Source organism: Dipodomys ordii, unplaced genomic scaffold (genome assembly GCF_000151885.1).
Source record: "Dipodomys ordii isolate 6190 unplaced genomic scaffold, Dord_2.0 Scaffold58, whole genome shotgun sequence".
In the NCBI taxonomy this organism is placed as follows: domain Eukaryota; kingdom Metazoa; phylum Chordata; class Mammalia; order Rodentia; family Heteromyidae; genus Dipodomys; species Dipodomys ordii.
This window is the reverse complement of record NW_012267274.1, coordinates 5,817,183-5,841,696: the sequence shown is the minus strand read 5'-3', so window position 1 is coordinate 5,841,696 and position 24,514 is coordinate 5,817,183. Positions and strand designations below refer to the sequence as shown.

General features: G+C 54.8%; 1 protein-coding gene across 1 annotated transcript in view; it reads left to right on the top strand.

Annotated features, from left to right (window-relative positions):
- Lhpp (phospholysine phosphohistidine inorganic pyrophosphate phosphatase) overlaps nucleotides 1-24,514 on the top strand; it is a 61,945-nt gene that overhangs the window by 13,403 nt on the left and 24,028 nt on the right. Inside the window, exons 2-6 of the mRNA XM_013021908.1 lie at nucleotides 352-539; nucleotides 4,342-4,495; nucleotides 8,447-8,510; nucleotides 9,487-9,579; nucleotides 16,888-16,979. Coding sequence (XP_012877362.1) covers nucleotides 352-539; nucleotides 4,342-4,495; nucleotides 8,447-8,510; nucleotides 9,487-9,579; nucleotides 16,888-16,979 — 591 coding nt within the window. The remainder of the gene's footprint in view (nucleotides 1-351; nucleotides 540-4,341; nucleotides 4,496-8,446; nucleotides 8,511-9,486; nucleotides 9,580-16,887; nucleotides 16,980-24,514) is intronic.

Below are 24,514 nucleotides of genomic sequence, written 5' to 3'. Positions count from 1 at the left end.
CTCGCTTAGCTTTTTTGCTTTAAGGCCGACACACACTACCATTTGAGCCATGCCTCCAGGCCAAACAGGATGGCCAGTGGAGGGGGGGGGACACTTGGTGCAGGTGGCCCAGCCAGAGGAAGAGGCACTGGCTGAGGTGAGGGGGACGTGGGAGTCGCAGGTGTTTCAGCCTCGTGAGGGTGGATAGGAAGGGGGTGGGTGTGGCCCGGGGTCCCCTGAGAACGTGTGTGCACCGCCATGGACGCTCAGTGTGAACACACCTGTAATAGTCAGGCCACCCCAGGACCCGCAGGGCCTGGCCTGCCCGCCACGCTCGTGCTCTGACCACGCTCCCTGCATTTCCCACTCCAGACTGAAGCAGTCCGGGCTGAAGGTGAGATTCTGTACCAACGAGTCGCAGAAGTCGCGGGCGGAGCTGGTGGCGGTGCTTCGGCGGCTGGGATTTGACATCTCCGAGGGGGAGGTGACCGCCCCGGCCCCGGCCACCTGCCAGATCCTGAAGGAGCGAGGCCTTCGCCCGCACCTGCTCATCCACGACGGTAGGCTGGGCACCTTCCCAGGGCGGGGATGGGGAGAGGGCCTCGGCTCTCACCTAAAGGACACTTGGGTGAACACCTGGCTTCTGCCAAGACACTCGAGGGCCTGCGGGGCAGAGAGGTCGCGGCGCCGCCCGCTGGCGGGGGTGGGATGGGGGAGGGCCGGGCCCCATCCAGCCGGTAACCTCGACCAGTCATAGGAGGCTGCCGCGGATGGCCCTGGTAGGGAAGCCCAAGACGGTATGTCTTGACCTAGGCTGAACCAAGGGGGCCAGGGTGCCCCTGGAAGACAAATTCTAGTTCCTCGTAAAAGACAGAAGAAGGACTGGAAAGGCTAGATTGAGGGCTGGGCTTCATTTGTTACCTTAGCCCCACTCTTCAGATGGTAAGTGGCTGAAGGGACAAGGGTTGAGTCCAGATTTTATCTGAACGCCTGAATTCAAGACGAGCTCTTCCACCCTTAGGGGGAAGATTTTTTTTTTAATGTTTTTATGTGTGTGCTGGTCCTGGCACTTGAACTCACAGCCTCAGCACCTGGGCTGGGTGCTGTCCCTTAGCCTTTTCTTTTTGCTCCAGGCTGACTCTACCACTTAAGCCACAGTTGTACTTCTGCTTTTTTGCTGGTTAATTGAAGGGAAAAGTCTGATGGGCTTTCCTCCTCTGAGATCCTCAGATCTCAGCCTCCTGAGTAGCCGTGATTACAGGCATGAGCCACTGGTACCTGGGAACAAAGCTGAAGGAGCAGTAGTCTCGAGATGTTACTTAGCAGAGCTTTGGAGTTCAGGACACTGCTCTGGATGTCCACCGAGCTCTCTTCCTTCCTTCTCTGCACCTGACGTTTCTGTTGCACAAACCGCTGGGCGGAGGCAAGGCTGAGGAGAACCAGCAGAGGAGCAGGGCGCTCATGGGGAGGGTCCAAGGCGGGACTCAGTCCTGGCACCAGTCAAGGGCAACGTGCCCAGCCTTTCAACATCTTGTTTCTCAAAGTCCTTTCTCTGTGGGCTAGGATTTCTGCCAGCGTCTTTAGAAAGAAATTCCCTTCCCAACAACCAGAAAAGGCTTGCTAGACCTGGTATAGCATGGAGGCCCGGGAATGGTTTTATTCAAGGGCCCAAACAGGCAACCAGCGGAGCCTGTGAGGACGGAGGGAAGGCCGATGCCCTGCCCCTGTGAGGAACTGGGTCTGTCGTCAGTAGATGTACCTGTGTCTTCACACTGGAGTTAAATAAAAAATTTTTTTTTGCCAGTATTGGGGCTTGAACTCAGGGCCTTGTGTGTGGTAGGCAGATGCTCTACCACTTGAACTCAGGGCCTTGTGTGTGGTAGGCAGATGCTCTACCACTTGAGCCACACTCACAGCCCTTCTTTGTTTTCTTAGTTATATTTCAGATAAGGGCTTATGTTTTTGCCCAGAGCTGGCCTTGGACTTTGATCCTCCTACCTGCTGCTTCCTGAGTAGCTGGGATTACAGGCTTGAGCTACCATGCCCAGCTAGACACTGTATTATTGCATGTGTCGGGGTGTTCTTCCTGTTGCGGGGGGATCACAGAGAATGAGTGTAGTACAGTATGTTTAACCATGGTGGGTCCTGAGTTCCCTAGTTTTAGGCCATCATGAATAAGTCTGCAGTAAACAATCCTGTTCGGTTCTTTAGGGCACATACCTAGGAGCAGAATTGACGGGTCATATGGTAGGGCATGTTTAGTTTTATAAGAAACTGCCTCCCCTTTTCTAGGGGCTTGGACTATTAGACACTTTTCTGTCCTCACCAGCACTAGGTGATGTTTGTTCTTTTCACTCTTGGCATTCTGGTGGGCAGGAAGTAGCATCACTGTGGCTACATCAATTGTGTGTGTGTGTGTGTGTGTGTGTGTGTGTGTGTGTGTGTGCGCATGCGCGCGCTGGTTGAACTCAGGGCCTGGGTGCTGTCCCTTAGCTTTTTTCACTCAAGGCTAGCATTCTACCATTTGAGTTCCAACTCTACTTCCAGCTTTTAGTGGTTAATTGGAAATAAGACTCTCACAGAGGGGGCTGGGAAGGTGGCTCAGTGGTAGATCACTTGCCTTGCATGCATGAGGCCCTGGTTCGATTCCTCAGCACCACATAAGCAGAAAAAAAAATTAAAAAGCCTGAAGTGGTGCTATGGCTCAAGTGGTAGAGCACTAGCCTTGAGCTGAAGACCTGAGGGACAGCGCTCAGGCCGAGTTCAGGCCCCACGACCGGACACCCCCCCCCAAAAAAAAAAGACTTTCACGGACTTTCCTGCCTGGGCTGGTTTCAAACCACAATTTTTAGATCTCAGCCTTCTAAGTAGCTAAGATTCCAAGCATGAGCCACTGGCATCTGGTTACTTCAAGTTTTTATTATGCTTCTTCTTCTTCTTATTATTATTATTATTTTGCCAGTTCTAGGGCTTGAACTCAGGATGTCCTTGAGCTTCTTTTGCTCAAGGCTAGTACTCTACCACTTGAGCCAGAGCCCCACTTCTGGCTTTTTCTGAATAGTTTATTAGAGGTAGGAGTCTCACGGACTTTCCTCCCCAGGCTGGTTTTGAACCATAATCCTCAGATCCCAGCCTCCTGAGTAGCTAGGATGACAGGCTTAAGCCATCAGTATGCACTACTTCAATTTTTTGAATCAAGGCAGTCAACTTCTAATACTGAGGAAAAAAAAAAAAAGAACATTTTTTTTCCTAGAAAAGATGACATAAAATCAGTGACTCGGTTTATCTTTGCAACTTTCCCTGTGTTAACTGAAATGGGAGAGGGAAAAGTAGAGAGGCCCTTTTCACACGGGCTTGCGGGGTGGGGGGGGCAGCCTTCTCCGGACATGTGTGTGCATTCTCCTGAATTGTGTCAGAGGCCAGCAAACCACGCCTCAGCGCTGCAAGCGGCCTGCTTTCTCCTCCTGCCAGAGCCTGCCCCCTCCAGCTGTGGCTCTACCACAGGCATATTTCCAGGCTTCCTTCTAAGGCTCTGCGTTTCCTGCCTGCATTTTGAGCTACAGAACTGAGGGGCGAGACCCAGGAGTGGATCCAGCCTTTTACTACTAAGTTCCTATGTATAGGCGTGGAGAATACCACCCTTCCTTGTCCACTTCTTGTGGTAGTTCCCGTTCAGAAAAGCTAGCTAGGCGCCTGTGGCTCACGCCTATATTCCTAGCTACTCAGGAGGGTAAGATCTGAGGATCACTGTTCAAAGCCAGTCTGGGGAGGAAAGGCCATGAGACTCAGCTCCATTTAACCACCAGAAAACCAGAAGTGGCACTTTGGCTTAAAGTGGTAGAGCACTAGCCTTGAGTAAAAGAGTTCAGGGACAGCACTCAGGCCTGAGCTCAAGCCCCATGACTGAGAAAACAAAAAGAAAAATGTTAGTTGCTGGTTCACTCCTGTAATCCTAACTACTCTAGAGGCTGAGATCTGAGGATCATGATTTGAAGCTAGCGTAGTCAGGAAAATCCATGATATTCTTATCTCCAGTTAACCACCAAAAAGTCAGAAAGATGTGGCTCAAATGATAAGAGCACCAGCCTTGAGGGGAAAAGTTCAGGTACAGGTCCTGAGTTCAAGTTCTAGTACCTGCAGAAAGGAAGGGAGGGAGGGAGGGAAGGAGGAAGAGAGGAAGGATAGAGAGAAAAAGAGAGAGAAGAGAGAGAAAGAAGAGTAAAAGGGTAGACCTGACATGCAGAAAGTACCCCTGGTTGGAGCTGGGTTGTCTCTGGATTAATCTCTCTCTCTCTCTCTCTCTCTCTCTCTCTCTCCGTGTCTCTTTCTTTCTCTGTCTCTCTCTCTCTCACCCCCTTTCAGGAGTCCGCTCAGAATTTGATCATATTGACACATCCAACCCTAACTGTGTTGTGATTGCGGATGCTGGCGAAGGCTTTTCTTATCAGAACATGAACAAGGCCTTCCAAGTGCTCATGGAGCTGGAAACCCCGGTGCTCATATCCCTAGGAAAAGGGTGAGTGGTTCCAGGCAGCTCTGGACAGTGGCTGTGGTCCTTGACCCAAACAGAGGACACAGGCAAGGACATGGCATGGGTGACCTTCTCCATCTTCACTTCCTTCCTCCTTTCGTCCCTCCCTCCTTCCCTCCTTCCCCTCCTTTCCTCCCTCCCTCCTTCCCTCCTTCCCCTCCTTCCTTCTCTACATAACTTTTTAGGAAGCTGCAGGAACTGGTTTGATCAAGCAGACCTTGGGCTCAGAGAGGCTAGGGACGTCCATGCAGATGTAGGCCCTGAAGTTCTCAGGCCAAATATTGAGTGTCCAAAGTCTAAAGCAGGTAACAGTGCCCAGGCACAGCTCCAGATACTGATTTCAGGTGGTGTGGCCAGGCTTTGATGTGTTTTGTTTTTCTTTTTCTTTGGCGGGACTGAGGTTTGCATTTGGGGCCTGGCCTTTGCTAGGCAGGTGTCTGCCACCGTGAGCCACGTGCCTGTCCTGTTTTTGCTTTAGTTATTTTTCAGATGGGATCTCATGCTTTTGTCTGTGGACCGAGATCCTCTTACTTACATCTTCTGCATAGCTGGGACGATGGCCGAGCCTCTGGGCACAGTCTTTAACCTTCTTTTGTCTCCTTTTAAAAAACAAAACCAAACCATAGTGTTGTGTCAACACTGTCATGACTGCAGCTAGGACTGGATGTCAATAAAATGGGGTGAGCATAGGAGAGAGGGCAGGCTGAGTCAGGAGGATTGGGGGCCGAGAGAGGACAGACATGTATGTATTTTTAGAGGCTGAAAATTTCTCGTGTTTGTAGTATGCTTACCCTAGAAATGAAACAGGTCCTGTACTAATCAGAGCTCTTCAAATAGGGATGTAAAGGAGAAGGCGGGGGAGAGGAGGAGAGGGAGGAAAGCACGAGAGCTAGAGGAGGTGGGGAAGGCACGGCATCTGCAGCACAGGGAGCGGCCTGAGGTTCTGGGCAGAGCCGCCGCTGGCCCTCCGTTGGAGGACTCTTCTTGCTCCCAGGAGATCAGTTTGCTCTGCGAGCTCCTTCCATGGACTGGGTAAAATCTATTTTACCCAGACTCCAGTGATTTGAACATCAATTCCATCCAAAAGCCATCTTCACAGAAATAAGCAGAATCGTATTTGATCTCCTCTCTAACCACCATGGCCCAAAGAAATGGGCATAAAATTAACCATCTAGTATGGGTCGTCGTGACATAGGTATGCTGTTGGGAGGAAGGAAGATGGAGGCCTTGTGCTCGGCGTGTGGCCCTTGGTGGCTCAGAGGCAGACGTGGGGCAGTACAAGATGGCTGGGGCTCTGGACACTGGGCTTCTGTCTTGAGCTCAGGGTGGGCGTGTCAGAGCCAGCAGCTTTTAGAGGGGTCACAGTTGCTGAGGGCAGCCCAAGGGCCCCGAGGAGCTGCTGTCAGTGCCAGGCTGGGCTGGAGCTCTGCTGGGGTGGGCCTGGGGGCGGGGAGGCCCGAGCACCCGCTGGAGTGATTTACATTTGGCATCTGTTTGGACCCAGGGTGGGAATTGGCTTTGTAATTTCTTCTGTCATGCCGCCATCAGAAAATTAAGCTGTTTATGAGACAGACTATGGAAGGTTAATGGCTCTTCTGCGAAAGGTCAAGTGGTCATTTTGCAGGGAGGCTCTGCTGGAGGGTGGGAAGCAGCAGGAGAATGAAGCAGAAAACCCGATCTGACTGCCCACTCTCCCCGGGTCCATCGGGCCTCCTTTATGGGGGCGCCCGTGGGGCCTGGCCAGGCTGCTGGGACTGTGTGTGCAGGAAGCCGAGAAGTTGATCCGGCCTCTACCGCACTTCTGAACAGTGGTCCAGACCAGTGGTCAGCTTGGATGGCCTTTTGTGTTCCCAGTGACTAAAAACCCTGGGTCCTTTTCAGCCAACCCCGACCCAGTTAAAGAATAAACTACAGGGCTGATTTTGACATTGGACTCTAAAAATGACCCTAACAAGGGCAAGGTTGGGGTTGTATAGTGTAAGCCACACAATCCGGAACTAGATCCAGGTGCAAGAAAGTCCAAGTTATCTGTTTGTTTTGTGCTAGTACTGGGGCTTGAATTCATGGCTTGTCCCTTAGTGTTTTTGCTCAAGGCTGGCGTTCTACCGCTTGAGCCACAAATCCACTTCTCCATTTTTGCTGATTCATTGTAGATAAGACTCTCAAGGACTGTCTAGCCCAGTCCAGCTGTGAACCAGGATCGTCAGATCTCAGCCTCCTGAGTAGCTAGGATTACAGGCGTGAACCACTGGTGCCCAAAGAAAGTCCTATGGGTTTAGAGGAAGCCAGCAGAGCTGTGCCCTGGAATCTCTTCAAGGGCTTTGCTAAGGAGGGAGGCTGATTCCAGCACTCTGTGCCTCCAGCTGGTCCCAGATCAGCCCAGGGACCCAGAAGCCCCCTGAATCCCCAGCTCCCAATAGCTGTGCCTGTTACAGCAGCTGGTTTGGATTTGGAGGTGTCCACTTGCTTTGGGGTGAACGTCCCCCATGCTGGGTGCCCTCTGCCCTCCCCTGTGTCCTCCCCTCTGTCCTCTGCCCACCCATGCCTACCCACTTTGCCGTGCTCTTTCTTTAGAGGCCCTTCCTGGCTCTAACCTTTCTGGCCCGCTATAGCCCCCCAAACTTCCTATCCCATGAGCAGGGGGTAGAGGGTGGGGCTGTGAGGGCTCACTGTGGCCCCCAGCAGAGCAGATTCCAAGATGGCCCCAGGCCTGCTCCCTCCCCTTCCTCTTGGTGAGGTAACTTCCTCCCATCCCAGGGCTCCCCTTTGAGTCCTCTCTGTCTCTCAGTCCCCGGGCTGTCCACTACGATTATAGGCCTGAGCCACCAGTGCCCCCCTCCACCGTGGGCTCCTTTTTTCCTTCTAAGATAAGTTCTTGCAAGGTAGGCTAGGCTAGTCTCAAACTCAAGGCCTCCGCCTCAGCCTCCTAAGTAATGGGTGGAAACATTTTTTGAGGCTGTAGAAAATGCAAGATGAATGTCTGAATTCTGGATTTAGGAAGAGAAACAAGGCACCACTATAGGCCTGTGGGCTGGGGTCACTAGACAGGAGATGCCCACAGCCGGGGCACATGGACCCCGGGTGACTGACAGGTGGCAGGCCGGGGTCCGCGCCTCCGCTTGAGCAGCCACAGCCACTGCTGGAAAGCGAAGTGAGCATCCGGATCTGAGGTGTGCCACCTCTCCGGTCTCTGGGCTCTGGACCTGGGCTTAGTGAAGGCCCCTAACTCTGCGGACCGGGACAGAGGGGACCCTGACATGGCAGGTGGCAGACCCCAATCCCTTTGTTCCTCTTGGTCGTCAGCGAGTCCTGTCTTCAGGACTCGCTTCAGGAGCAGCATGGCTGACTCACATCTCCTCCGACCCCAAATGGCTTTGCTCGGAGCCCCAGGTCTGGTCCGCCCTGTGACAGGGACGGGAGGTGCCTTGAGGCCCAGTTCCAACGTGGGGCGGAGCCGGCCGGGCCTGCGCGCTGCCTTGGGAAGGCAGAGGGTCTTGTCTGCTTGTGGAAGCATCCGGCTCTGTGAGCTGTGAGCGGCTCGCCTGACCTCAGCAGGGTGCTGCGGAACGGCGTTTTCTTCTTCAGGTGGTTCTTCAAGGGTTAATGATTAGCCATTGGGGGTTCACCACGGTCTCTGGGGGCCTGCCGCCCTGTCTCAGACACAGGCCACTTGTGTTTCTGTGTGTGAGCACCTGGGTCGTCTGTCCCCTGGGGACCCTGGCTGATCATTGCATCAGGGTCCCCAGATGGCCCGAGGGTCACTGAGACTGAATGACCCATGGTATGCCGAGCTGCTGGCCCCAGGCTCTGCCGAGGCCTCCGCGCGTCCATGCTCACCTGCTGTCCTCCTCCCTCCGCTCACCTCCTCCCTCGGCTCACCTCCTCCCTCGGCTCACCTCCTCCCTCGGCTCACCTCCTCCCTCGGCTCTCTTGCAGGCGCTACTACAAGGAGACCTCTGGCCTGATGCTGGACGTCGGAGCCTACATGAAGGCGCTCGAGGTACGGGCGCCATGCCCTCTCCAGGGCTGCCCCAGAAGGTGTTCCCAGGCTTTGTGGAGAAGAGGGTGGGCTCCGTGTGTGCATGGTCTTTCCTGCTTTAAAGAAGGTGTTCCCACAGGGGCTTCCAGCCACGCAGTCTGTCTCCATGTCCCCACGCTGCCTTCCTTCCCACTCCCAGCCTGTGCCCCAGCCTGCTCTCTGCCACCTCCTGACTCATGGCTGCCTCCTGGACCCTGGTCCTCTTCAGCCAGTTGGGCTGGACTCCCTCAGAGACCTCCCTGGCTTCCTTCCCACCCCCTCCCCCCCTTCAGCTTACAAGGCTCCAGAGTCTGCTCTGACCCCGTCGCATTAGCTGCCCCCTTGCAGGTCAGGTCAGCCTCAGGGCCATGCAACCTCCCCCCTCCCCCTCTCCCCCTCCCTCCGTACCTGTGGGAAGGATGGCCAGCGGGGCAGGAGGAGCCCTTGGGCTCGCAGGAGCGCCATGACAGGGCTAGAGGTGCACTAGGAAAAAAATTAGACAGGGACAAGAGAACAGAAGCAGCTGGGCGCTCGTGGCTCACACCTGTCATCCTAGCTACTCAGGAGCCGGAGATCTAAGGATCAGGGTTCAAAGCCAGCCCTGGCAGGAAAGTCCATGAGGCTCTTATCTCCAATCCAGTTGACCACGAGAGAGCCAGGAGTAGAGCTCTAGCTCAAGTGGTAAAGCACCAGTCTTGGGCAAAAAAGCTCAGAGATTGTGCCCAGGCCCTGAGTTCAAGCCCCAGGACCAGTTCAGACAGAGAGGGAGGGAAAAGGAGGGAGAGGGAGGGGAGGGGGGAGACAGAGAGAAAGAGGAGTGCCAGAGTCCCCGGCAGCCCGAGTGGAGTGGTGATGCCCTTGCGGGTGAGCTGTGTTCACATGCTCCCTTGGCTCTGGGGGACACACTGGGACACACGCGTGTCCTCAGCCTCACACCTGTGCTGTCCTGCCTCTCCAGTATGCCTGTGGTGTGGAGGCCGAGGTGGTAGGGAAGCCGTCCCCTGAGTTCTTCAACTCCGCCCTGCAGGCAATGGGCGTGGAAGCCCACCAGGTAAGAAGACCCAACTTCTTGTCTTGCACGGATGTCAAACCTACGCGCAAGTGCGTGGTGAGACGGTAAGCTGCCCAGTGTCCGCCAGCCACGCGCTGCCCGCACGCTTCCTTTCTTTTCTTCTTAGCCTGGATTAGTTGTACAACGTGCCCAGGCTCACTATGCTGTTTTCATACATGAACACCAGGTCTAGTCACTCACCTGCCTCCATCACTCTCTCCCAGCCCGCCTCCTCTTCTCAAATAGTCTTTTTTCTCCTTTTCTGTCTTTTTATTAAAATCTAGATTCTACATATGAGGGAAAACATGAATCTGGCTTATTTCATGTAACATAATGTTCTCCAGTTCCATTCATTTCCTGAAAGTGACATCATAGTAGTCTTGTTTATGGCTGACTAATACTCCATTGTGTATAGACCCTGCATTTACTTTATCCATTCAGCTGCTGATTTCCTGGCTTGCCCATCATGAGTACTGCTACAGTAAATATGGGTGTACAAGTGTCTCTGTTTTGTGCTGACTAGATTTTTTCACATATAAACTGTTTACTTTCTCTTAAATGTCTTTTTAGTCAGACACCAGTGGCTCATGCCTATAATTCTAGCTACTTGGGAGACTAGTATTGGGAAAATTACAGTTTGAGGCCAGCCCAGGCAAAAAGTTTACAGTACCCCCTTCGTACCCAGAGTAGCCATGTGAAGAGGCTGAGATAGAGAGGATCATAGTTCCAGGCCAACTCAGGAAGAAAAGTCCATAAGACTCAATTGAAGATGCTGGGCATGGAGGCGCACACTGCGTCGCAGCTATAGTGAGAAGTGGAAAATAGAGGACCACAGTCCAAATGTGTGCCCAGGCAGGATGCAAGACTCTATCTCAAAGGCAAGCCGTGCAAAAAGTGCTAGAATGTGGCTGAATGGTAGAGTTCCTATCTAACATGGCCTGAGGCCCTGGGTTCAAATCCAGTGCTGCAAAGAAAACAGGGCACCTTTTTTTGTTTGTGGTGTTTTGTTTTGTTTTTTATTTTAGTCTCAAAAGTTTTCCTTCTTTGGACTCTGAAGCACTAGGATTACAGACATATGCTACCATGCCTAGTTCCTGTCATAATTTAAAGTAAATCTCAGGTCTTCTTGTCTCCTTTCATAGTATAACATGCTCTTGAAAACATTTTTTTAAATGTGTGTTCCAGCACAGGGCTTGACTCAGATCCTGAGCGCTGTCCCTTAGCTTTTTCACTCAAAGCTGCTGCTCTACCTCTTAAGCCACAGCTCCACTTCTGGCTTTTTGGTGGTTAATTGAAAATAAAGAGTCTCATGGACTCTCTTGCCTGATCTGACCTCAAATTGTGATCCTTCTGATCTCTGCTTCTGAATAACTGGGATTGTAAGCATGAACGACTGTACCCTTGATTTTTCCCTTCATTATTCTGTTGTGAATAACTTTCTTGGTGCTTTTTCTGAGTAATTTTTGTGACTGCATCGTAGTCCACCAGATGGATGCTCATTATGTTCTTTACCATGTCCTACTGTCGGATGCTAGGTGGTTTCCAAACTCCTGCTTATATATCCAACACCTTTGCGTGCTATCCTCCTGTACCTGTCTGCTTTGCCACGGACCCTGTTGGCATGGTCATGATGTACATTCAACTTCAGACGGTTTGTCAGTTTGCCTTCCTGCCTAGTAGTTTGTGAGGGGACTTGTGGCCCCTCATCCTAACTCACGCTGTTGTTTCTTGTTGCTTGGAAAATAATGCTCCTTGCATTTGGCTGTGTCACCACCGTTCCTTGTGATGGAATGTACCTGTCCATGGAGGAAACGTTGAACCACTTGTGAGTTTCTCGGGGAGCTGGTGGTCTGATGACACGTGGGATTGTACTCCTCGGGGCTGCAGGTCAGAGGCTGAGCTGGGCCTCCGTCCCTACCCAACCCTGCACACAGCCAGCGGAGTCCCGGGCTGCCAGGCTCTGAAATGTTTGCCTGCCAGGGCATTGCACCATTGGGCTGTGTCCTCCTGTACCCAGCTGGGAGCAGAGAGACGCAGCATGCAGGCTGCATCTAAGGGGAGCGGTGGCTCTGCCTTAGAACCAGGGGCCCATGGTGGCGTCCCGCGGCTATCTGGATATCCAGCCTCTGTGCATGTCCAACCTCTTGGCTCTGTGACTCCCCCCTACCACTGCAGTCAGAAAGGAAGTGAAGCCCGGGCCTGACAGGTGGAGTGTTTTATTTCCCATGACAGCGCACCTCCTGACCTCCATCTTCTTGCCAGTGATTTTTAAATCCTAAATGATTTGGCGATAATTGCTCCTCCTGGCGCGATTATTGCCCTTCACCGATAGTAAATCTGCCAACTCCCCAGGGTCCCCAGGTTCAGTACGCGGAGACCACAAGCTGGCGCGGACAAGCACCGCTGCCCAGGGCAGCTCTGGCCTCCGCTCGCTGCCTCTCTCACAGGTGCCCGGGGCTCTGCCCAGACGCAGGCATTGCTTCAGCGCACGGAGCCCCAATCCTCGATGGCAGCTCTCCTTCCAGGGAGCGGGTGGAGGACCATCCGTGTCCCAGGACCCAGAAGCCTGAGGGGCCAGGAGCCACTGGGCTCTGAGGTGGATGCTGTGGCTATTGATAGTCTCAGGCAGCCCCTCTAGGAGGGTGAGGCAGAGTTCAGTGAGGGTCATCTGGCCGCCTGGTGCCCGAGGCCTGGCCAGGTGTGATGCCAGGCGGCCGGGGCCCGTCCCGCTGCAGGACGCCCCGTGCTGGCCCGTGTTGGGGATCAGCTGTGTGAAGGTCAGCACACACACGAACCCCCTTGTTTGTTCTCAGTGTTCCCCAACACTTCACCATCAGAAATATTCCAGCTTTTACCACAGCTGGGTCCTTGCCGTCAGCTCTGCTACTCTTGTTGTTTTGTGCGCGTCCTGGGAGGGGGCTTGAACTCAGCCTGGATGCTGCCCTTAGCTTATTTGCTCACAGCTGTCTCTCTACCACTTGAATCATACTTCTCCTTCTAACTTTTTGCTGGTTAATTGGAGATTTAAATAAGAGTCTCATGGACTTTTCTGTCCACAGCCCTCAGCGCTCAGCCTCCTGAGTAGCTAGGTTAAGGCACCAACTACTGGTGCCTGGCCCAGGTGTTTTGTTTTTCAAATTGACTTCTTTTTTACATGGTAAAAGTATGTTCAAAGAACATAGTGTGGCTGGGCACCAGTGGCTCACACCTGTAATCCTAGCCACTCAGGAGGATTATGGTTCAAAGCCAGCCCAGACAGGAAAGTCCATGAAACTCTTATCTCCAAGAAACCACCACAAAACCGGAAGTGGTGCTGTGGCTCAAGTGGTAGAGCGCTCACCTTGAGCTGAAGAGCTGAGGGACAATGCTCAGCCCCAGAGTACAAGCCCCATGACTGACTAAGGAAAAAAAACATACTGTGGCTCCTTACTACATAATTCTATGTAATGTGACCACATGAAGACATGGGTTCCACCTAGAGTGTCCATCAGACCCTCAAAGAAGGAGGTGGAGGGAAAGGCGGAGAAAACTGGAGGGGAGTCGGAGGTAAGAGGTACTCAGTGCTTTATAGCAAGAAGAGTTCAAGCCCCATGACTGACAAAACAACAACAACAACAAAAACCATCTATTGCCAGGCACTGGTGGCTCACACCTGTAATCCTAGCTACTGAGGAGGCTGAGATCTGAGGATCGTGTAGTTTGAAGCCAGCCTGGGCAGAAAGGCCGATGTCACTCTTATCTTCAATTAACCACCAAAAAACCCAGAAGTGGCGCTGTGGCTCCAAGTGATAGACGGCTAGCCTGGAGCAAAAGAGCTCAGGCACAGCGCTAGGCCCTGAGTTCAAGCCCCACATCCCACAGAAATAAATAAAATAAATACATTGATTAATTTTCCTTTCTTTTAGAATGCTTAGCTCTCCAGGCCCCGGCCAGATGTGTAAGCTCACACAGTTCTGTTTGGCCGCCACACCAGTGACACCCATTTTGCAGATTGAAGTGGAGCTTGCCCCAGTCCCATAGCCAGCACAGAGCAGAGCTGGGATTCCAGCCTGGCTGTCCTGGCTGATGTGAAACGTGAGCTCTGTCCATCCGTCCTGCCCCCCACAGCACTCCCCCCGCCCCCGGCCAGGCACAGGCACCGGCAGGGCCCGAGCCCACGGGCCCACGGGCCCGCGCACAGCCCGGCTCCCTCACTCTGGAGGCTCGGCGCCATCGGATCCTCCCTCGATGCGCTTGTGTGTTAGTTTGTTCACCGCTGACCCTGCCTAGCATCGGACCCCAGGGCGTCCTGGTGGAGTCAGGAGACCTCGAGTATCAGGAGACCCACCTGGCCCGGGCCTCCTTCCTGCCCAGGGCCATTCCTGCCTTACACGGTTTATCTCCGAGCAGTCCTTCCACTGGCAAAACCTTCTAGAAATGTTTCAGAGGGTTTACTCTGATTCTCCTGTGTGGGAATGAGAGAACTTGGGTTTGTTTGTTTTTTCTTTTTCTTTAAAAATAAATGTATTTGTCGGGTGCTGGTAGCTCATGCCTGTAATCCTAGCTGCTCAGGAGTCTGAGATCTGAGGACTACAGTTTGAAGCCAGCCCGGGCAGGAGAGTCTGTGAGACTTATTTCCACTAAACTGCAAAAAAAAAAAAAAAAAAGCCAGAAATGAAGAAATGAAGCTATGGCTCAAGTGGTTTGAGCACTAGCCTTGCGCAAAAAGAAACTCAGAGTCAGCACCCAAGCCCTGAATCAAGCCCAGGACTGATGAAAAGAAAAAAAAAGTGTGTGTGTTTTATCTATGTGTATATATGGCCAGGCACTAGAGCTTATGCTGTGGTCTCAGCTAGGGAGGAGGCCTAAGGAGGAGGATTGCAGTTCAAGGCCAGCCTCTATCCAACCAATAATTAAAGCAAAAACACCAGGTGCGTGGCGGCCCGGAGTTCAGACCTCAGTATGGCAAAAAACAACCAGCAACATGAATTTATATAGGGAGGTATGAGTCAATGTAATCAATAATATTAATTGGGCAAAAGAGACCCACAAATGGCAAAGTGCCAGCATCACGGGCGTGGCCTGTCATAGTCCCTACCCACATGGGTGACATAAGTCCGCTGGTTGCCGTGCAGTGTCTCGGAACACAGTCCACCCCGTTCCCCTGAGGCCCCGTCCCACCGCCTGCCTTTCTCCAGGAAAGAAGGGAGCCTGTTGTAATGTGATGCATGACAGCAATGCTGGGGGTGTCACCTGCATTGAGTCAGGAGCGGGGGTGGGGTGGGGAGGGGCGGGGGGGTAAGCGCCCCCTCCCTTCTGTGCACACACCTCTCCAACCAGCAGCCCGCTGGGTTTGCTGCAGGCTTTCTTTCACGTGTCTGTCCTTCCTTTTACATTTCTTTCTTTGGAAGCCCTGTCATTAATTCTGTGCCCTGGTGCCTGGTTTGCACTAAAACTACAGAGATTCCACGCAGAGGCTCCAGTGATCACTTCTGCAGTAAAGATGAGATCCGGAAGGCCAGGTCACATGCCACAGAACCAGCGAAGACAGCTCAGGCTGGTGATCATCTAAATAACAGAGCTTTACTTGCCCAAAATTCTGAGGCTGGAAATCTAGGGTATCAGGGAATCCAGTTTCTGAGTTGGGGAGCCCTTCCTGGCTTACCGGCCAGACTTCCAAAGTGGCGGCTGTCAGGATGAGTGAGGGGACTGAGGCAGGAGGGTCACAAGTTCCAGGCGAGATTGTTTCAAAGCAAATGGTCCAAGATGGTGGTCATCTTAGTTCATGTTGTGTGACTGTAACAGAATGCCTGGCACTGGGTGCTTTATAAAGAAAAAAAGATTCTTTAGCCCAGTTTATTAGGAGTTTGTGTGGAGACTGAAAGCCCAAGGTTGGGTGTGCCCACCGCTCAGGCTGTGGTGGGGCTTGGTTGCATCACCACATGGAGAGAAGCCAACAGGAAACCACAGCAAGCAGAGGCCAGGCACAGGGCCGCCGTTCTAACCTGACTCTCAGTCCACTCCCTTCCACGTGGGGCTCATGACACCCCCGCTAGGCTCCTCCCCTTAAAGGTCCCACCACCACGCTGCCCGCCCCGCGTCCAGCTTGAGCCCTCTGGAGACACACCCACACCATGTCCCGCCCTCCTGCTGTGTCCTCCCGCGGCCTTGCTTCCGTGTCCCTTCCGAGGCTCTGGAGGCTCTGTGGCCTCCTAGGGCCTTTTTTAATGCCAGTACTGGGGCTTGAACACAGGGTCGCAAACTCTCACTTGGCACTTAGCTATTGCTCAAGGCTGGCTTTCTACTACCGGAACCACAGCTCAACTTGCAGCTTTTTGCTGATTAATTGGAGATAAGAGTCTCGCTGATTTTTCTGCATGATCCTCAGCTTTCAGCCTCCTGAGTAGCTTGGATTACAGGCGTGAGCCACTACGTCCTGTAGTCTTAATTGCCTTCCTAGAGGCTCTGCCTCTAAATACAGCAACACTGGGGTTGAGGCTTGTTTCAGTGGAAGAGTCTGTCCCAGAGGCTGCATATGAAGTTTCCTCTGTGTGTGTGTGTGTGTGTGTGCGCGCGCGCGTGCGCGCGCACACGTGCACATGCACACACACACCATTTTTGTTGTTATATTTTGTATTTGATAGGCTGTATGCAGTGTTTTTTGTTTTTAATTTTTATCAGTCATGGGGATTGAACTTGGGGCCTGGGCTTTTGTGCAGGGCTACGGCCCTACCACTTCTAGGCATAGCTCCACTTCTGACTCTTTGGTCATTGATTGGAGATGAAAGTCTCACAGACTTTCTGCCTGGGCTGGCTTTGAACTGCGATCCTCAGATCTCAGCCTCCTGAGTAGCTAGGATGACAGGTATGAGCCACCAGCACCTGGCAATCGGCAGTACTTTTACTATTGAAAGCATCCACGCCATAGGCTAGAAAGATTCGCCAGGGATTTACTTAGTTCCCAGGGAGCCGAGGGCTGGCTGCCTGTTCTCAGATCTTAGGGTCCACGGAGAGCACAGTTGGTACCGTGCAGAGGCAGCGTCAGCAGCCCCGCGCACCCTTGGGGCACCAAATCACTCTGGCACCTGCCGATTGATTTCAAAGTGCACAAATAGATACCGTTCAGAGCCACGGCCCGTGGGGGCAGCAGGAGGTATATTCAAGGTGCGTTGACTTTTAATCGATACGGTGACAATATTATCTTGTTTAATTTGTACAATGGTGGTGTTAAACATCAAATCAAGCAGTTTATTATGTCAAAAAAGATGAAGGAGCACAGGAATAAAATTTTCCTGACATCAATTGGGGCGTATTTCACTCCCGTGACAGGCCATCATGATCGGGGACGATATTGTGGGCGACGTCGGCGGCGCGCAGCGGTGTGGGATGAGAGCGCTGCAGGTGCGGACGGGGAAATTCAGGTGCGTGCCTCACGTCCCCTGCCTCCTCTCCTCTAGCTCCTGGGCTGAAGCATCTCCTTTTGCTCTGTTCTCTGAAACAAAGAGGGCTTTAGCGGGCTTTTCGTTCCTCGTGGATGGGCATTGCATGGATGGTCACTTGAGCCACACTTCCACTTCTGGCTTTAAAAAAAAAAAAACCACTTTTTGGGGGCTGGGAATGTGGTTTCATGGTACAGTGCTGGCCTAGCATGCGTGAAGCCCTAGGTTCGATTCCTGAGTACCACGTACCCAGAAAGAGCTGGAAGTGCTGCTGTGGCTCAAGTGGTAGAGTACTAGCCTTGAGCAGAAAGTTCAGGGTCAGTGCCCAGGGCCTGAGTTCAAGCCTGGACTGGAAACAAAACAAAACAAAAACTCACTATTTAACTGGAGATAAAGACTCTCAGATTTGTCTGCCTGGCTGGTTTTGAGTCTCGTCCTCAGATCTGAGCCTTCTGAGTATCTGGGATTACAGGCGTGAGCCACCGGCCGCTAGCTTGCCCAGGCAGGCTCTGGCTGTGGAAACAGATCCTGGTAGGTATGAGGTGCAGAGATAAAGGCTCTGTTCCAGGTGCTGCCCCCCGCACCCCCCCCCCGCCATGCGGGCGGGCTGCGTCTGTCCCCTCCCTCAGGCGGTGTGGGAGCCTCGCTGAGGCAGAGGTGTAGTGGGTGGCCTCAGCTCCTCGCTCTTTGTCCTTTCGCCCCTCGTCTGTGAGGAGCGGAGAACTTAGAAATGGCAGGTGGGCTCTCAGGAAAAGCATGCTTTCTCGTGCTGGGTCCTCCTGGGTGTGAGCTGGCCGCCGGCAGCACGTGGAGATGCCCTGTGGTGACCAGGCCCGGGTCACTGTCCTTGACAGTGCTGTAGACACCAGAGTGTGGCCATTCAGGGAAAGGACAGTGCTGGCGATGCTGGAGAGATGTGGGTAAGACACGGGGACCCCAGGCAGCAGCTGTGAGGTGTCTCCTGGCTGAGGAGCACGTGTGAACACCAGGCGGGGAGGAACACTGTGCTTCTGGAAGTCTCCGCCCAGCTCCTTCCCCGATCCTCCCAGGGGAGAAGCCCCCCCACCCCACAAACCCCGCTGTACCTGGAACACACACCTTCTCTCTTCCCTCAAGGAGTCCCTGGGTTCCAGTGCTCAGGTGTGGCCAAGGGCGTGAGGGAGAGAGGCAACCCCATGCCCAGCCTCCCGGCCCGGCCGGGCCTGGCGGGGTCTGCCTGCCGCTCAGATAGAAACCCCGCACGGGTGTTGTACAGGAGGGGGAGGTGATGCCTCCCGGGCTCTTCTGGAGGCCGGGCCTCCAACGCACCGGGAGCTTTTGTGTCTGGCCTATCTCCAATAAATCACTCAGAAAACCAGAAGTGGTGCTGTGGCTCAAGTGGTGGAGTGCTGGCCTTGAGCTGAAGAGCTGAGGAACAGCGCCCAGGCCCAGAGTTCAGGCCCCACGACCGACAAAAAAAAAAAAAGTTTTTTTAAGGTGAAGCTGAGGAATACCGCTTGGAACACAGGCAGCTTCGGGATTGTTGGGAGAAACCACGCTGTCTTTCTTGATTAACTCTGCCCTCAGTTGGGGTCTTTCTGGCCCAACCAAGCCAGACAGCCCTGTGCAGAGTGTGTCTGCTTCATTGCAGGCTGGAGCCAGGGGCTGCCCAGGCCCTGCAGAAGGTCCCTTCACTGGAGGGAGGCCCACAAAGGAGGAGGAGGCGCAGGGGGGCTGTGCGCACTCCCCACCACCAAGTTCCGGGTACCTGCCTGCCATTTAAAAGTGTACACGGAGCAAGGGCACAGCCTAGTGGCAGAGCACCAGCCTGCCGCGCACAGCGCCTGGGCTCGAGCCCCAGCAGCGCACACACTAGTGAATCAAAGAAGGTTTAAATATCCACAGGTGGTTTACCCCTGAAGAGATAGCCATCCACAGTTTACCAGATCCTTCCAGGTATACATAGACCCACTTGGTGTGTGTGTGTGTGTGTGTGTGTGTGTGTGTGTGTGTTCCTTTTTCTTGCACACTGTTTTATGGCATGACCAATGGCATGCTGCATGTGCCTGGCACTCAACCAGCCCTCAGCTGATGACCAGGGCTGCCTGTCTGGCTCCTAGGAACTGTCACCTCGCCTTGGTTTGAGAGGGTGGGGCCTGGCCCCTCTTGATTCTCTTCATGTATAGGTAGAGATCTACCTCCTTCATCAACCTGCAGACAGAGGGACGGAAAGATCAGGACAGAGCCATGCCCGGGGGTCGAAGGGTGGGAGCACTGGGCAGAACCCGGGAGCCACGAGCTGCAGGTGGCCCCGGAGTGCTTGAAATACAGCTGGAACGTGATGGAGGGATGAGTGGCAGACCGAGCAAGAACAGATTGTCTCCTAGCTCAGTAGTGACTTTCTATAGTGGCTGCTGGGTGAAAAGATGGGTGTTTTATGTTGATTTGCCTGTTGATGGTACTTGTCTGTGAACGGAGCTATTTGAAAACCGCTGGCCCCTGTGGCTGGTATAGTGCTGCTCTTGCACTTCCCCCTTCTCCCTGCAGATGGCACCCTCGACGCTCAGAGGGGCCTGCCACTGGCAGGCTGGCCGCCAGAGGGGCAGTGTGCCGAGCCTGGCGGTGCTGGGGGCGGGGTTGGTTTGGGGAAGTTCCGTATAGAGCTCCCTGTGATGTGTGGCTGGCCAAGCCAGTGGGCGCCTGGCTACATTGGAGACCCCCTCTTCAAGTGGGGAGAGCAACGGGACAGGTGTCAGGATACATCACCCTGCCCACAGGTGGCCTTGGAGCTGTGGACAGAGAAATGCAGATGAGGGAAATGCATACCGTGGTTTAATAGCCCAGGTAAGGGCCTGGTGGTCTTCCCACCTGCTCTGCTCCTGACACACTGGGTACTCTGGGCATGCTGTCAGACATGGTATCGAAGGCCGGGTAGCTGCTCCCCCACACTGGCTGGTGGGGACCCCGTGACCCCACACCCTGTCAGGTTTGGAGGGCCTGCACCGGAGCGAGGCTGCCTCCCAGTGGGCGCCTGGCCGCTGCTTTTCTCCACTGGCAGCGCTGACCCCGTGGTCAGGTATGTCACAGCAGATCTGCCAGTCCAGCCTTATGTCAGGGCCAGGCCTCCTTTTCCTGTGCAAGAACAAGAAGGGGCGCGTGGCCCTGCGGGAGAGCTCCCCGCCCCCTGTGGGGTAGGAGCAGTCGCCAGCATGGCCAGGCCTTGCCTCTGTCCCTGTTTTTCTATTGCTTCTACTGGGGCTTGAACTCAGGCTTTGCTTTTCTGTTCAAGATTGGTACTGTACCACCTGAGCCACACCTCCACTTCTGGTTTTGTTGGTGGCTAATTGGAGATAGAGTCTTATCCTTATTCCTGCCTAGACCAGCATCAGACCATGATCTTCAGATCTCAGCCTCCTGAGTAGCTAGGATTGCAGGTGTGAATTCAGTGGAGTGTGTGCGTGTGAGTGTGTGTTTAGAAATATAGCCTTTATCACAATCCATCTCGTAACACTGTCACCAAAAGAAACCCTGCCGTCATCAATACTGAAGTCCTCCTTTCCCCCAGCACTAGTCTGCTTTCTGCCATGTTCTCGTTATTGTGGCAGAATTGTATAGCATACGATTAGCCGTTAAATTATGATGTCAGTAAAGTCTGAACATATAGCTTAATGACTAATGAGACAGATGCCCGCAGTTGGGAAGCAGGACACTGGCAGCCCGCGGCCAGCCCCGTGAGCCCCTGGTGTGATCGGAGCTCCTCCTCGGGACCGGCCGCTGCTGGGCTGCGCCGCGATCTGCATGGCCAGCATCGTCTGCAGCTGCTCACCCTCCTGCTGCTGCTCTTTTTCTTTTCTTTCTTTTTTCTGATATGAGGGTTTGAACCCAGGTCTGCTTGTTCTGGCTGATATTCGACCGCTTGTACCACACCTCCAGCCTAGCTTTTTGCCAGTTATTTTGGAGATGGGGTCTCATGGACTTTTCTGCTTGGGCTGACTTCGAGCCACGGTCCTCTATATTGCCGCCTCCTGATTGCAGACAGGCGTGAGCCACTGGTGCCCGGCCCTCCCGGTGTTCTTCCTGGCCTGGTTGTGCCTCTCCTCATCCCTTGGAGGGGACATTTGGGAGGGTCCCAGCCGGGCCGATCTTCCTGGGCTGTGGTCTTGGGGGCAGGCGTGCCCGTAGCATTGCTGGATCATGGGTTGCAGGTTCAACGGTTCACCTTGATGGTGGGACACCAGAGAGGTCACTCTTCCCAGGGACCAGTCCCTGTGTCGCTCACGTCCCGGTCACCACTTAGCCATTCTGTAGAGGGACCCTGCTCTTCCCAGCTAACAGCCTTGCCGGGGAGGTCTCGGCCTTGTCTGTACCTGGAAGGCCAGGCTACCTGGACTTGGGCCTCGTTAGGAGCTCCGAGGATCCTGGGAGGCTGGGATGGCCTCAGGTCACAGAGGTGCCGTGGTCAGTGGGGCCTGTGGGTGCGGGAGGTTTAGTGGGGCCCAGGACAGAGCCTCCCCCTGCCCGCCCATCCCGGCCTCCTCAGAATGGAGCTGTGAGGGCCCCCTCAGCAGCTGAGTGTTTCTGCCTTCTGATTGGCTGGTGAGGTGAGCATTCCTGCCCTCTGATTGGCTGGTATGGTGAATTACTATGGAATTACGACAGTGGCACTTCCTGGTACCTGATCTCATGGTTGTACTTGGTCCCTAACCAAGGTCCAGGACAAGGAGGGCAAGGTTTTCAAGTCTGGACAAGCAGTGGGGCGGAGCTTCGCCCCCCACGGAGACACCTTTGGGGCCGCTGGGGGAGGCTGCAGGTTGTTGGTGTCTAGCTAGCCACGGGGTCCCAGAGAGAGCTGGGGAGGTGGCTTCAGCATGAGACCATGAGGCCTGGAGCTTGGCCCACCAGGGAGGACCTGTGTAGGCAGCTTCCAGCCCCAGCCCTGGGGGGCCCAGGCGAGGCGCTGTGGAGAGGTTAGATGGGGCCGGAGGAAGGGTCAGCTGAGCCTCCCATCCCACCAGCCTTGCTGGAACATTCCATGAGTCACTCAATGGGCTGTAGGCCCGCTGCTCTTCTTCCCCCCCCCCCCCGCCCTGCACCAGTGAGGGGCGGGAGGAGCCTCGCGAGACCTCCGCCCAGTGCAGTGCTGTCACCTGTGACCTCGGCCCCTCCTCCGCCTGGCCGCGGCACCCTGAGCACGCCCCGGGGAGCCCCATCTCACGGAGCGTGGGGAGGACCCGCCTCGCCGTGGGAGCCGGGGCTCATGGGCCACGCAGCCCCTCACTCCCGGCCTCGCCCCCCGCACACACAGCACCCTGAGCTCAGCTCCCTCAGAGCTGGACTCACACAAGGCCTGGCTCTGGGGTCTCCGACCCTGGGCAGGCCTCAGGGTGGCTCGTTTGGCCCCCATGTCCCCACCTGAGGGTCTCCTGGGGCCGAAACAGGTGACAGCTCGGAAGGCTGCATTGTGGTGGTGTCTGCCCGCAGGGCGGGAATGCTGGGCACAGCGGGCACTCCGGCCGGGCCGCCTGCCAAGAAGAAAGGCGATGCCGCACCAGGGGCTGCGGGGCCTGGGCTGGCCACCTGCCTGGAATGTTCTCTGCCCCAACATGAACCTTGGCTACGAGGCTCTGTGGGATTCCCCTTCCCCCAGCCCTCCCAGGCCTGAGCCCCGCTGCTGCGCCACGGCTGGGAACATGGCCCATGATGCTGGGGGGGGGGGCGAGCCTCAGGGGCAGGGTGCACCCCCAAATCTGTCCTTACTGCTGCTCTTTTCCAGCACCCCCGAGAACAAAGGTGTCACCGCATGGGGCAGACTGGAGTGGGGACTGGAAGTTTCTAAAGCCCTGGGAGCCGCGGGGCTGTGCGTGGCGCACCTCTGTGGAGAAGAGAGTGAAAGAGGGACCCACACAGGGAAACTGAGGCCCAAAGATAGTAGAATTCTCATCCAGGTTCACCCAGTTGGCAAATGGCCGAGCCACTGGGACGTACCAGAACCTCAAGTCTGTGTGTGTGTGTGTGTGTGTGTGTGTGTGTGTGTGTGTGTGTGTGCGTGCGCACACACGTGCGCACTAGGGCTTGAACTCAGGACCTGAGTGCTGTTCCTTAGCTTTTTTTTTTTCTTTTTTTGATCAGTCATGGGGCCTGAACTCAGGACCTGGGCGCTGTCCCTCAGCTCTTCAGCTCAAGGCTAGTGCTCTACCACTTGAGCCACAGCACCATTTCTGGCCTTACCTGTTTATGTGGTGCTGAGGAATCGAACCCAGGGCCTCCTGCATGCAAGGCAAGTGCTCTACCACTGAGCCACCTTCCCAGCCCCTGTCCCTTAGCTTTTTCACTCGAGCCATAGCTCCACTTTTGGCCTTATAGAAGTTAATTGGAGTTAATGAGAGTCTTACAGATTTGCCTGCCTGAACTGGTTTCAAATTGTGATCCTCAGATCTCAGCCTCCTGAGTAGCTAGGATTACAGGCATGAGCCACCCATGCCAGGCTCGGGTTCCACCTCTCAATACTGTCAACTTGTGGCAAGAAGTTTCACCGTGGGTTTTGCAGGGTCGTTCAAGCCACAGCAGACCCTACTGTCCCCGTCACATGTATCTCCTGAGCACTTAACAGTGGCCCGGCCCTGGGTGGCAGAAGGCTGGGCTGGTGGCGTGCAGGCAGAATGCAGCAGGGGTGCTGAGGGCTCCCTGTCAGTCAGCAGTGGACCATGTTTTTGACGCATGCCCACTGGGACCCTCCCTGGATTCTGCCTCTTCCCACAGGTGCACGTTGTGTGCAAGGGCCTGTGTCACGTTTTACCATCCAGAGGCAGACGGAGCTCTGGCCCCGGCCGTCAGCTTCTGCCCGTTCATTTGCTCCCTATCTGTAAAGGTCCAGACAGGACCTTGCTTCACCTCGAACGAAAATGTGCCCACAGAGATGTGTCAGAGTTGCCCCAAATAGAACGGGCTGCCTGGACAGGTGCGAGTCCCCACCCCTGGAGCCCACCCCAGAGGTTGGCGGGCCTCCTGCTGGGGAAACCCCTCCCTCCCCCACTGGCTGGAACTAAGTAAAGGCTCAGAGTCAGCCTCTGTGCTGACACCTGCTGGCCGCTGTGTGCGGTGCCCCTCAGGTCCCATGCTAGCCCTGGCCCTGATGGCCACTGAAAGGTGGGGAGATGGATTCCCAAGTCCCAGAGGAGACCTTAAGTCACCTCCCATTTGCAGACACAGCAGACGAGCCCCGACAGGCAGGGCCATAAGCGTTGGGCCACTCTAGCTGACAGGGCTGAGTCTACCCACGCTGCCACCCACCTGCTCCTCTGGTCCTGGCTGTGCACTGCTCGCGAGGCGAGGAGCACGGCTCCAGCGGTGAGCCGAGGAGCACAGGTGTCTGCTGGTGATGGGGGAAGACCCAGGTGTTCTGGGTGTCCCTGCGTCCTGGGGTGTCTCCACCCCCCCAGACAGCAGCTCCCTGCTGCAGCCCAAGCCCCCCCTCACTGGACACAGGCCCCCCCTGCAGGGGACAGTCCCGCCCAGCCGCTCGCCCCCTCCTCTGTGGG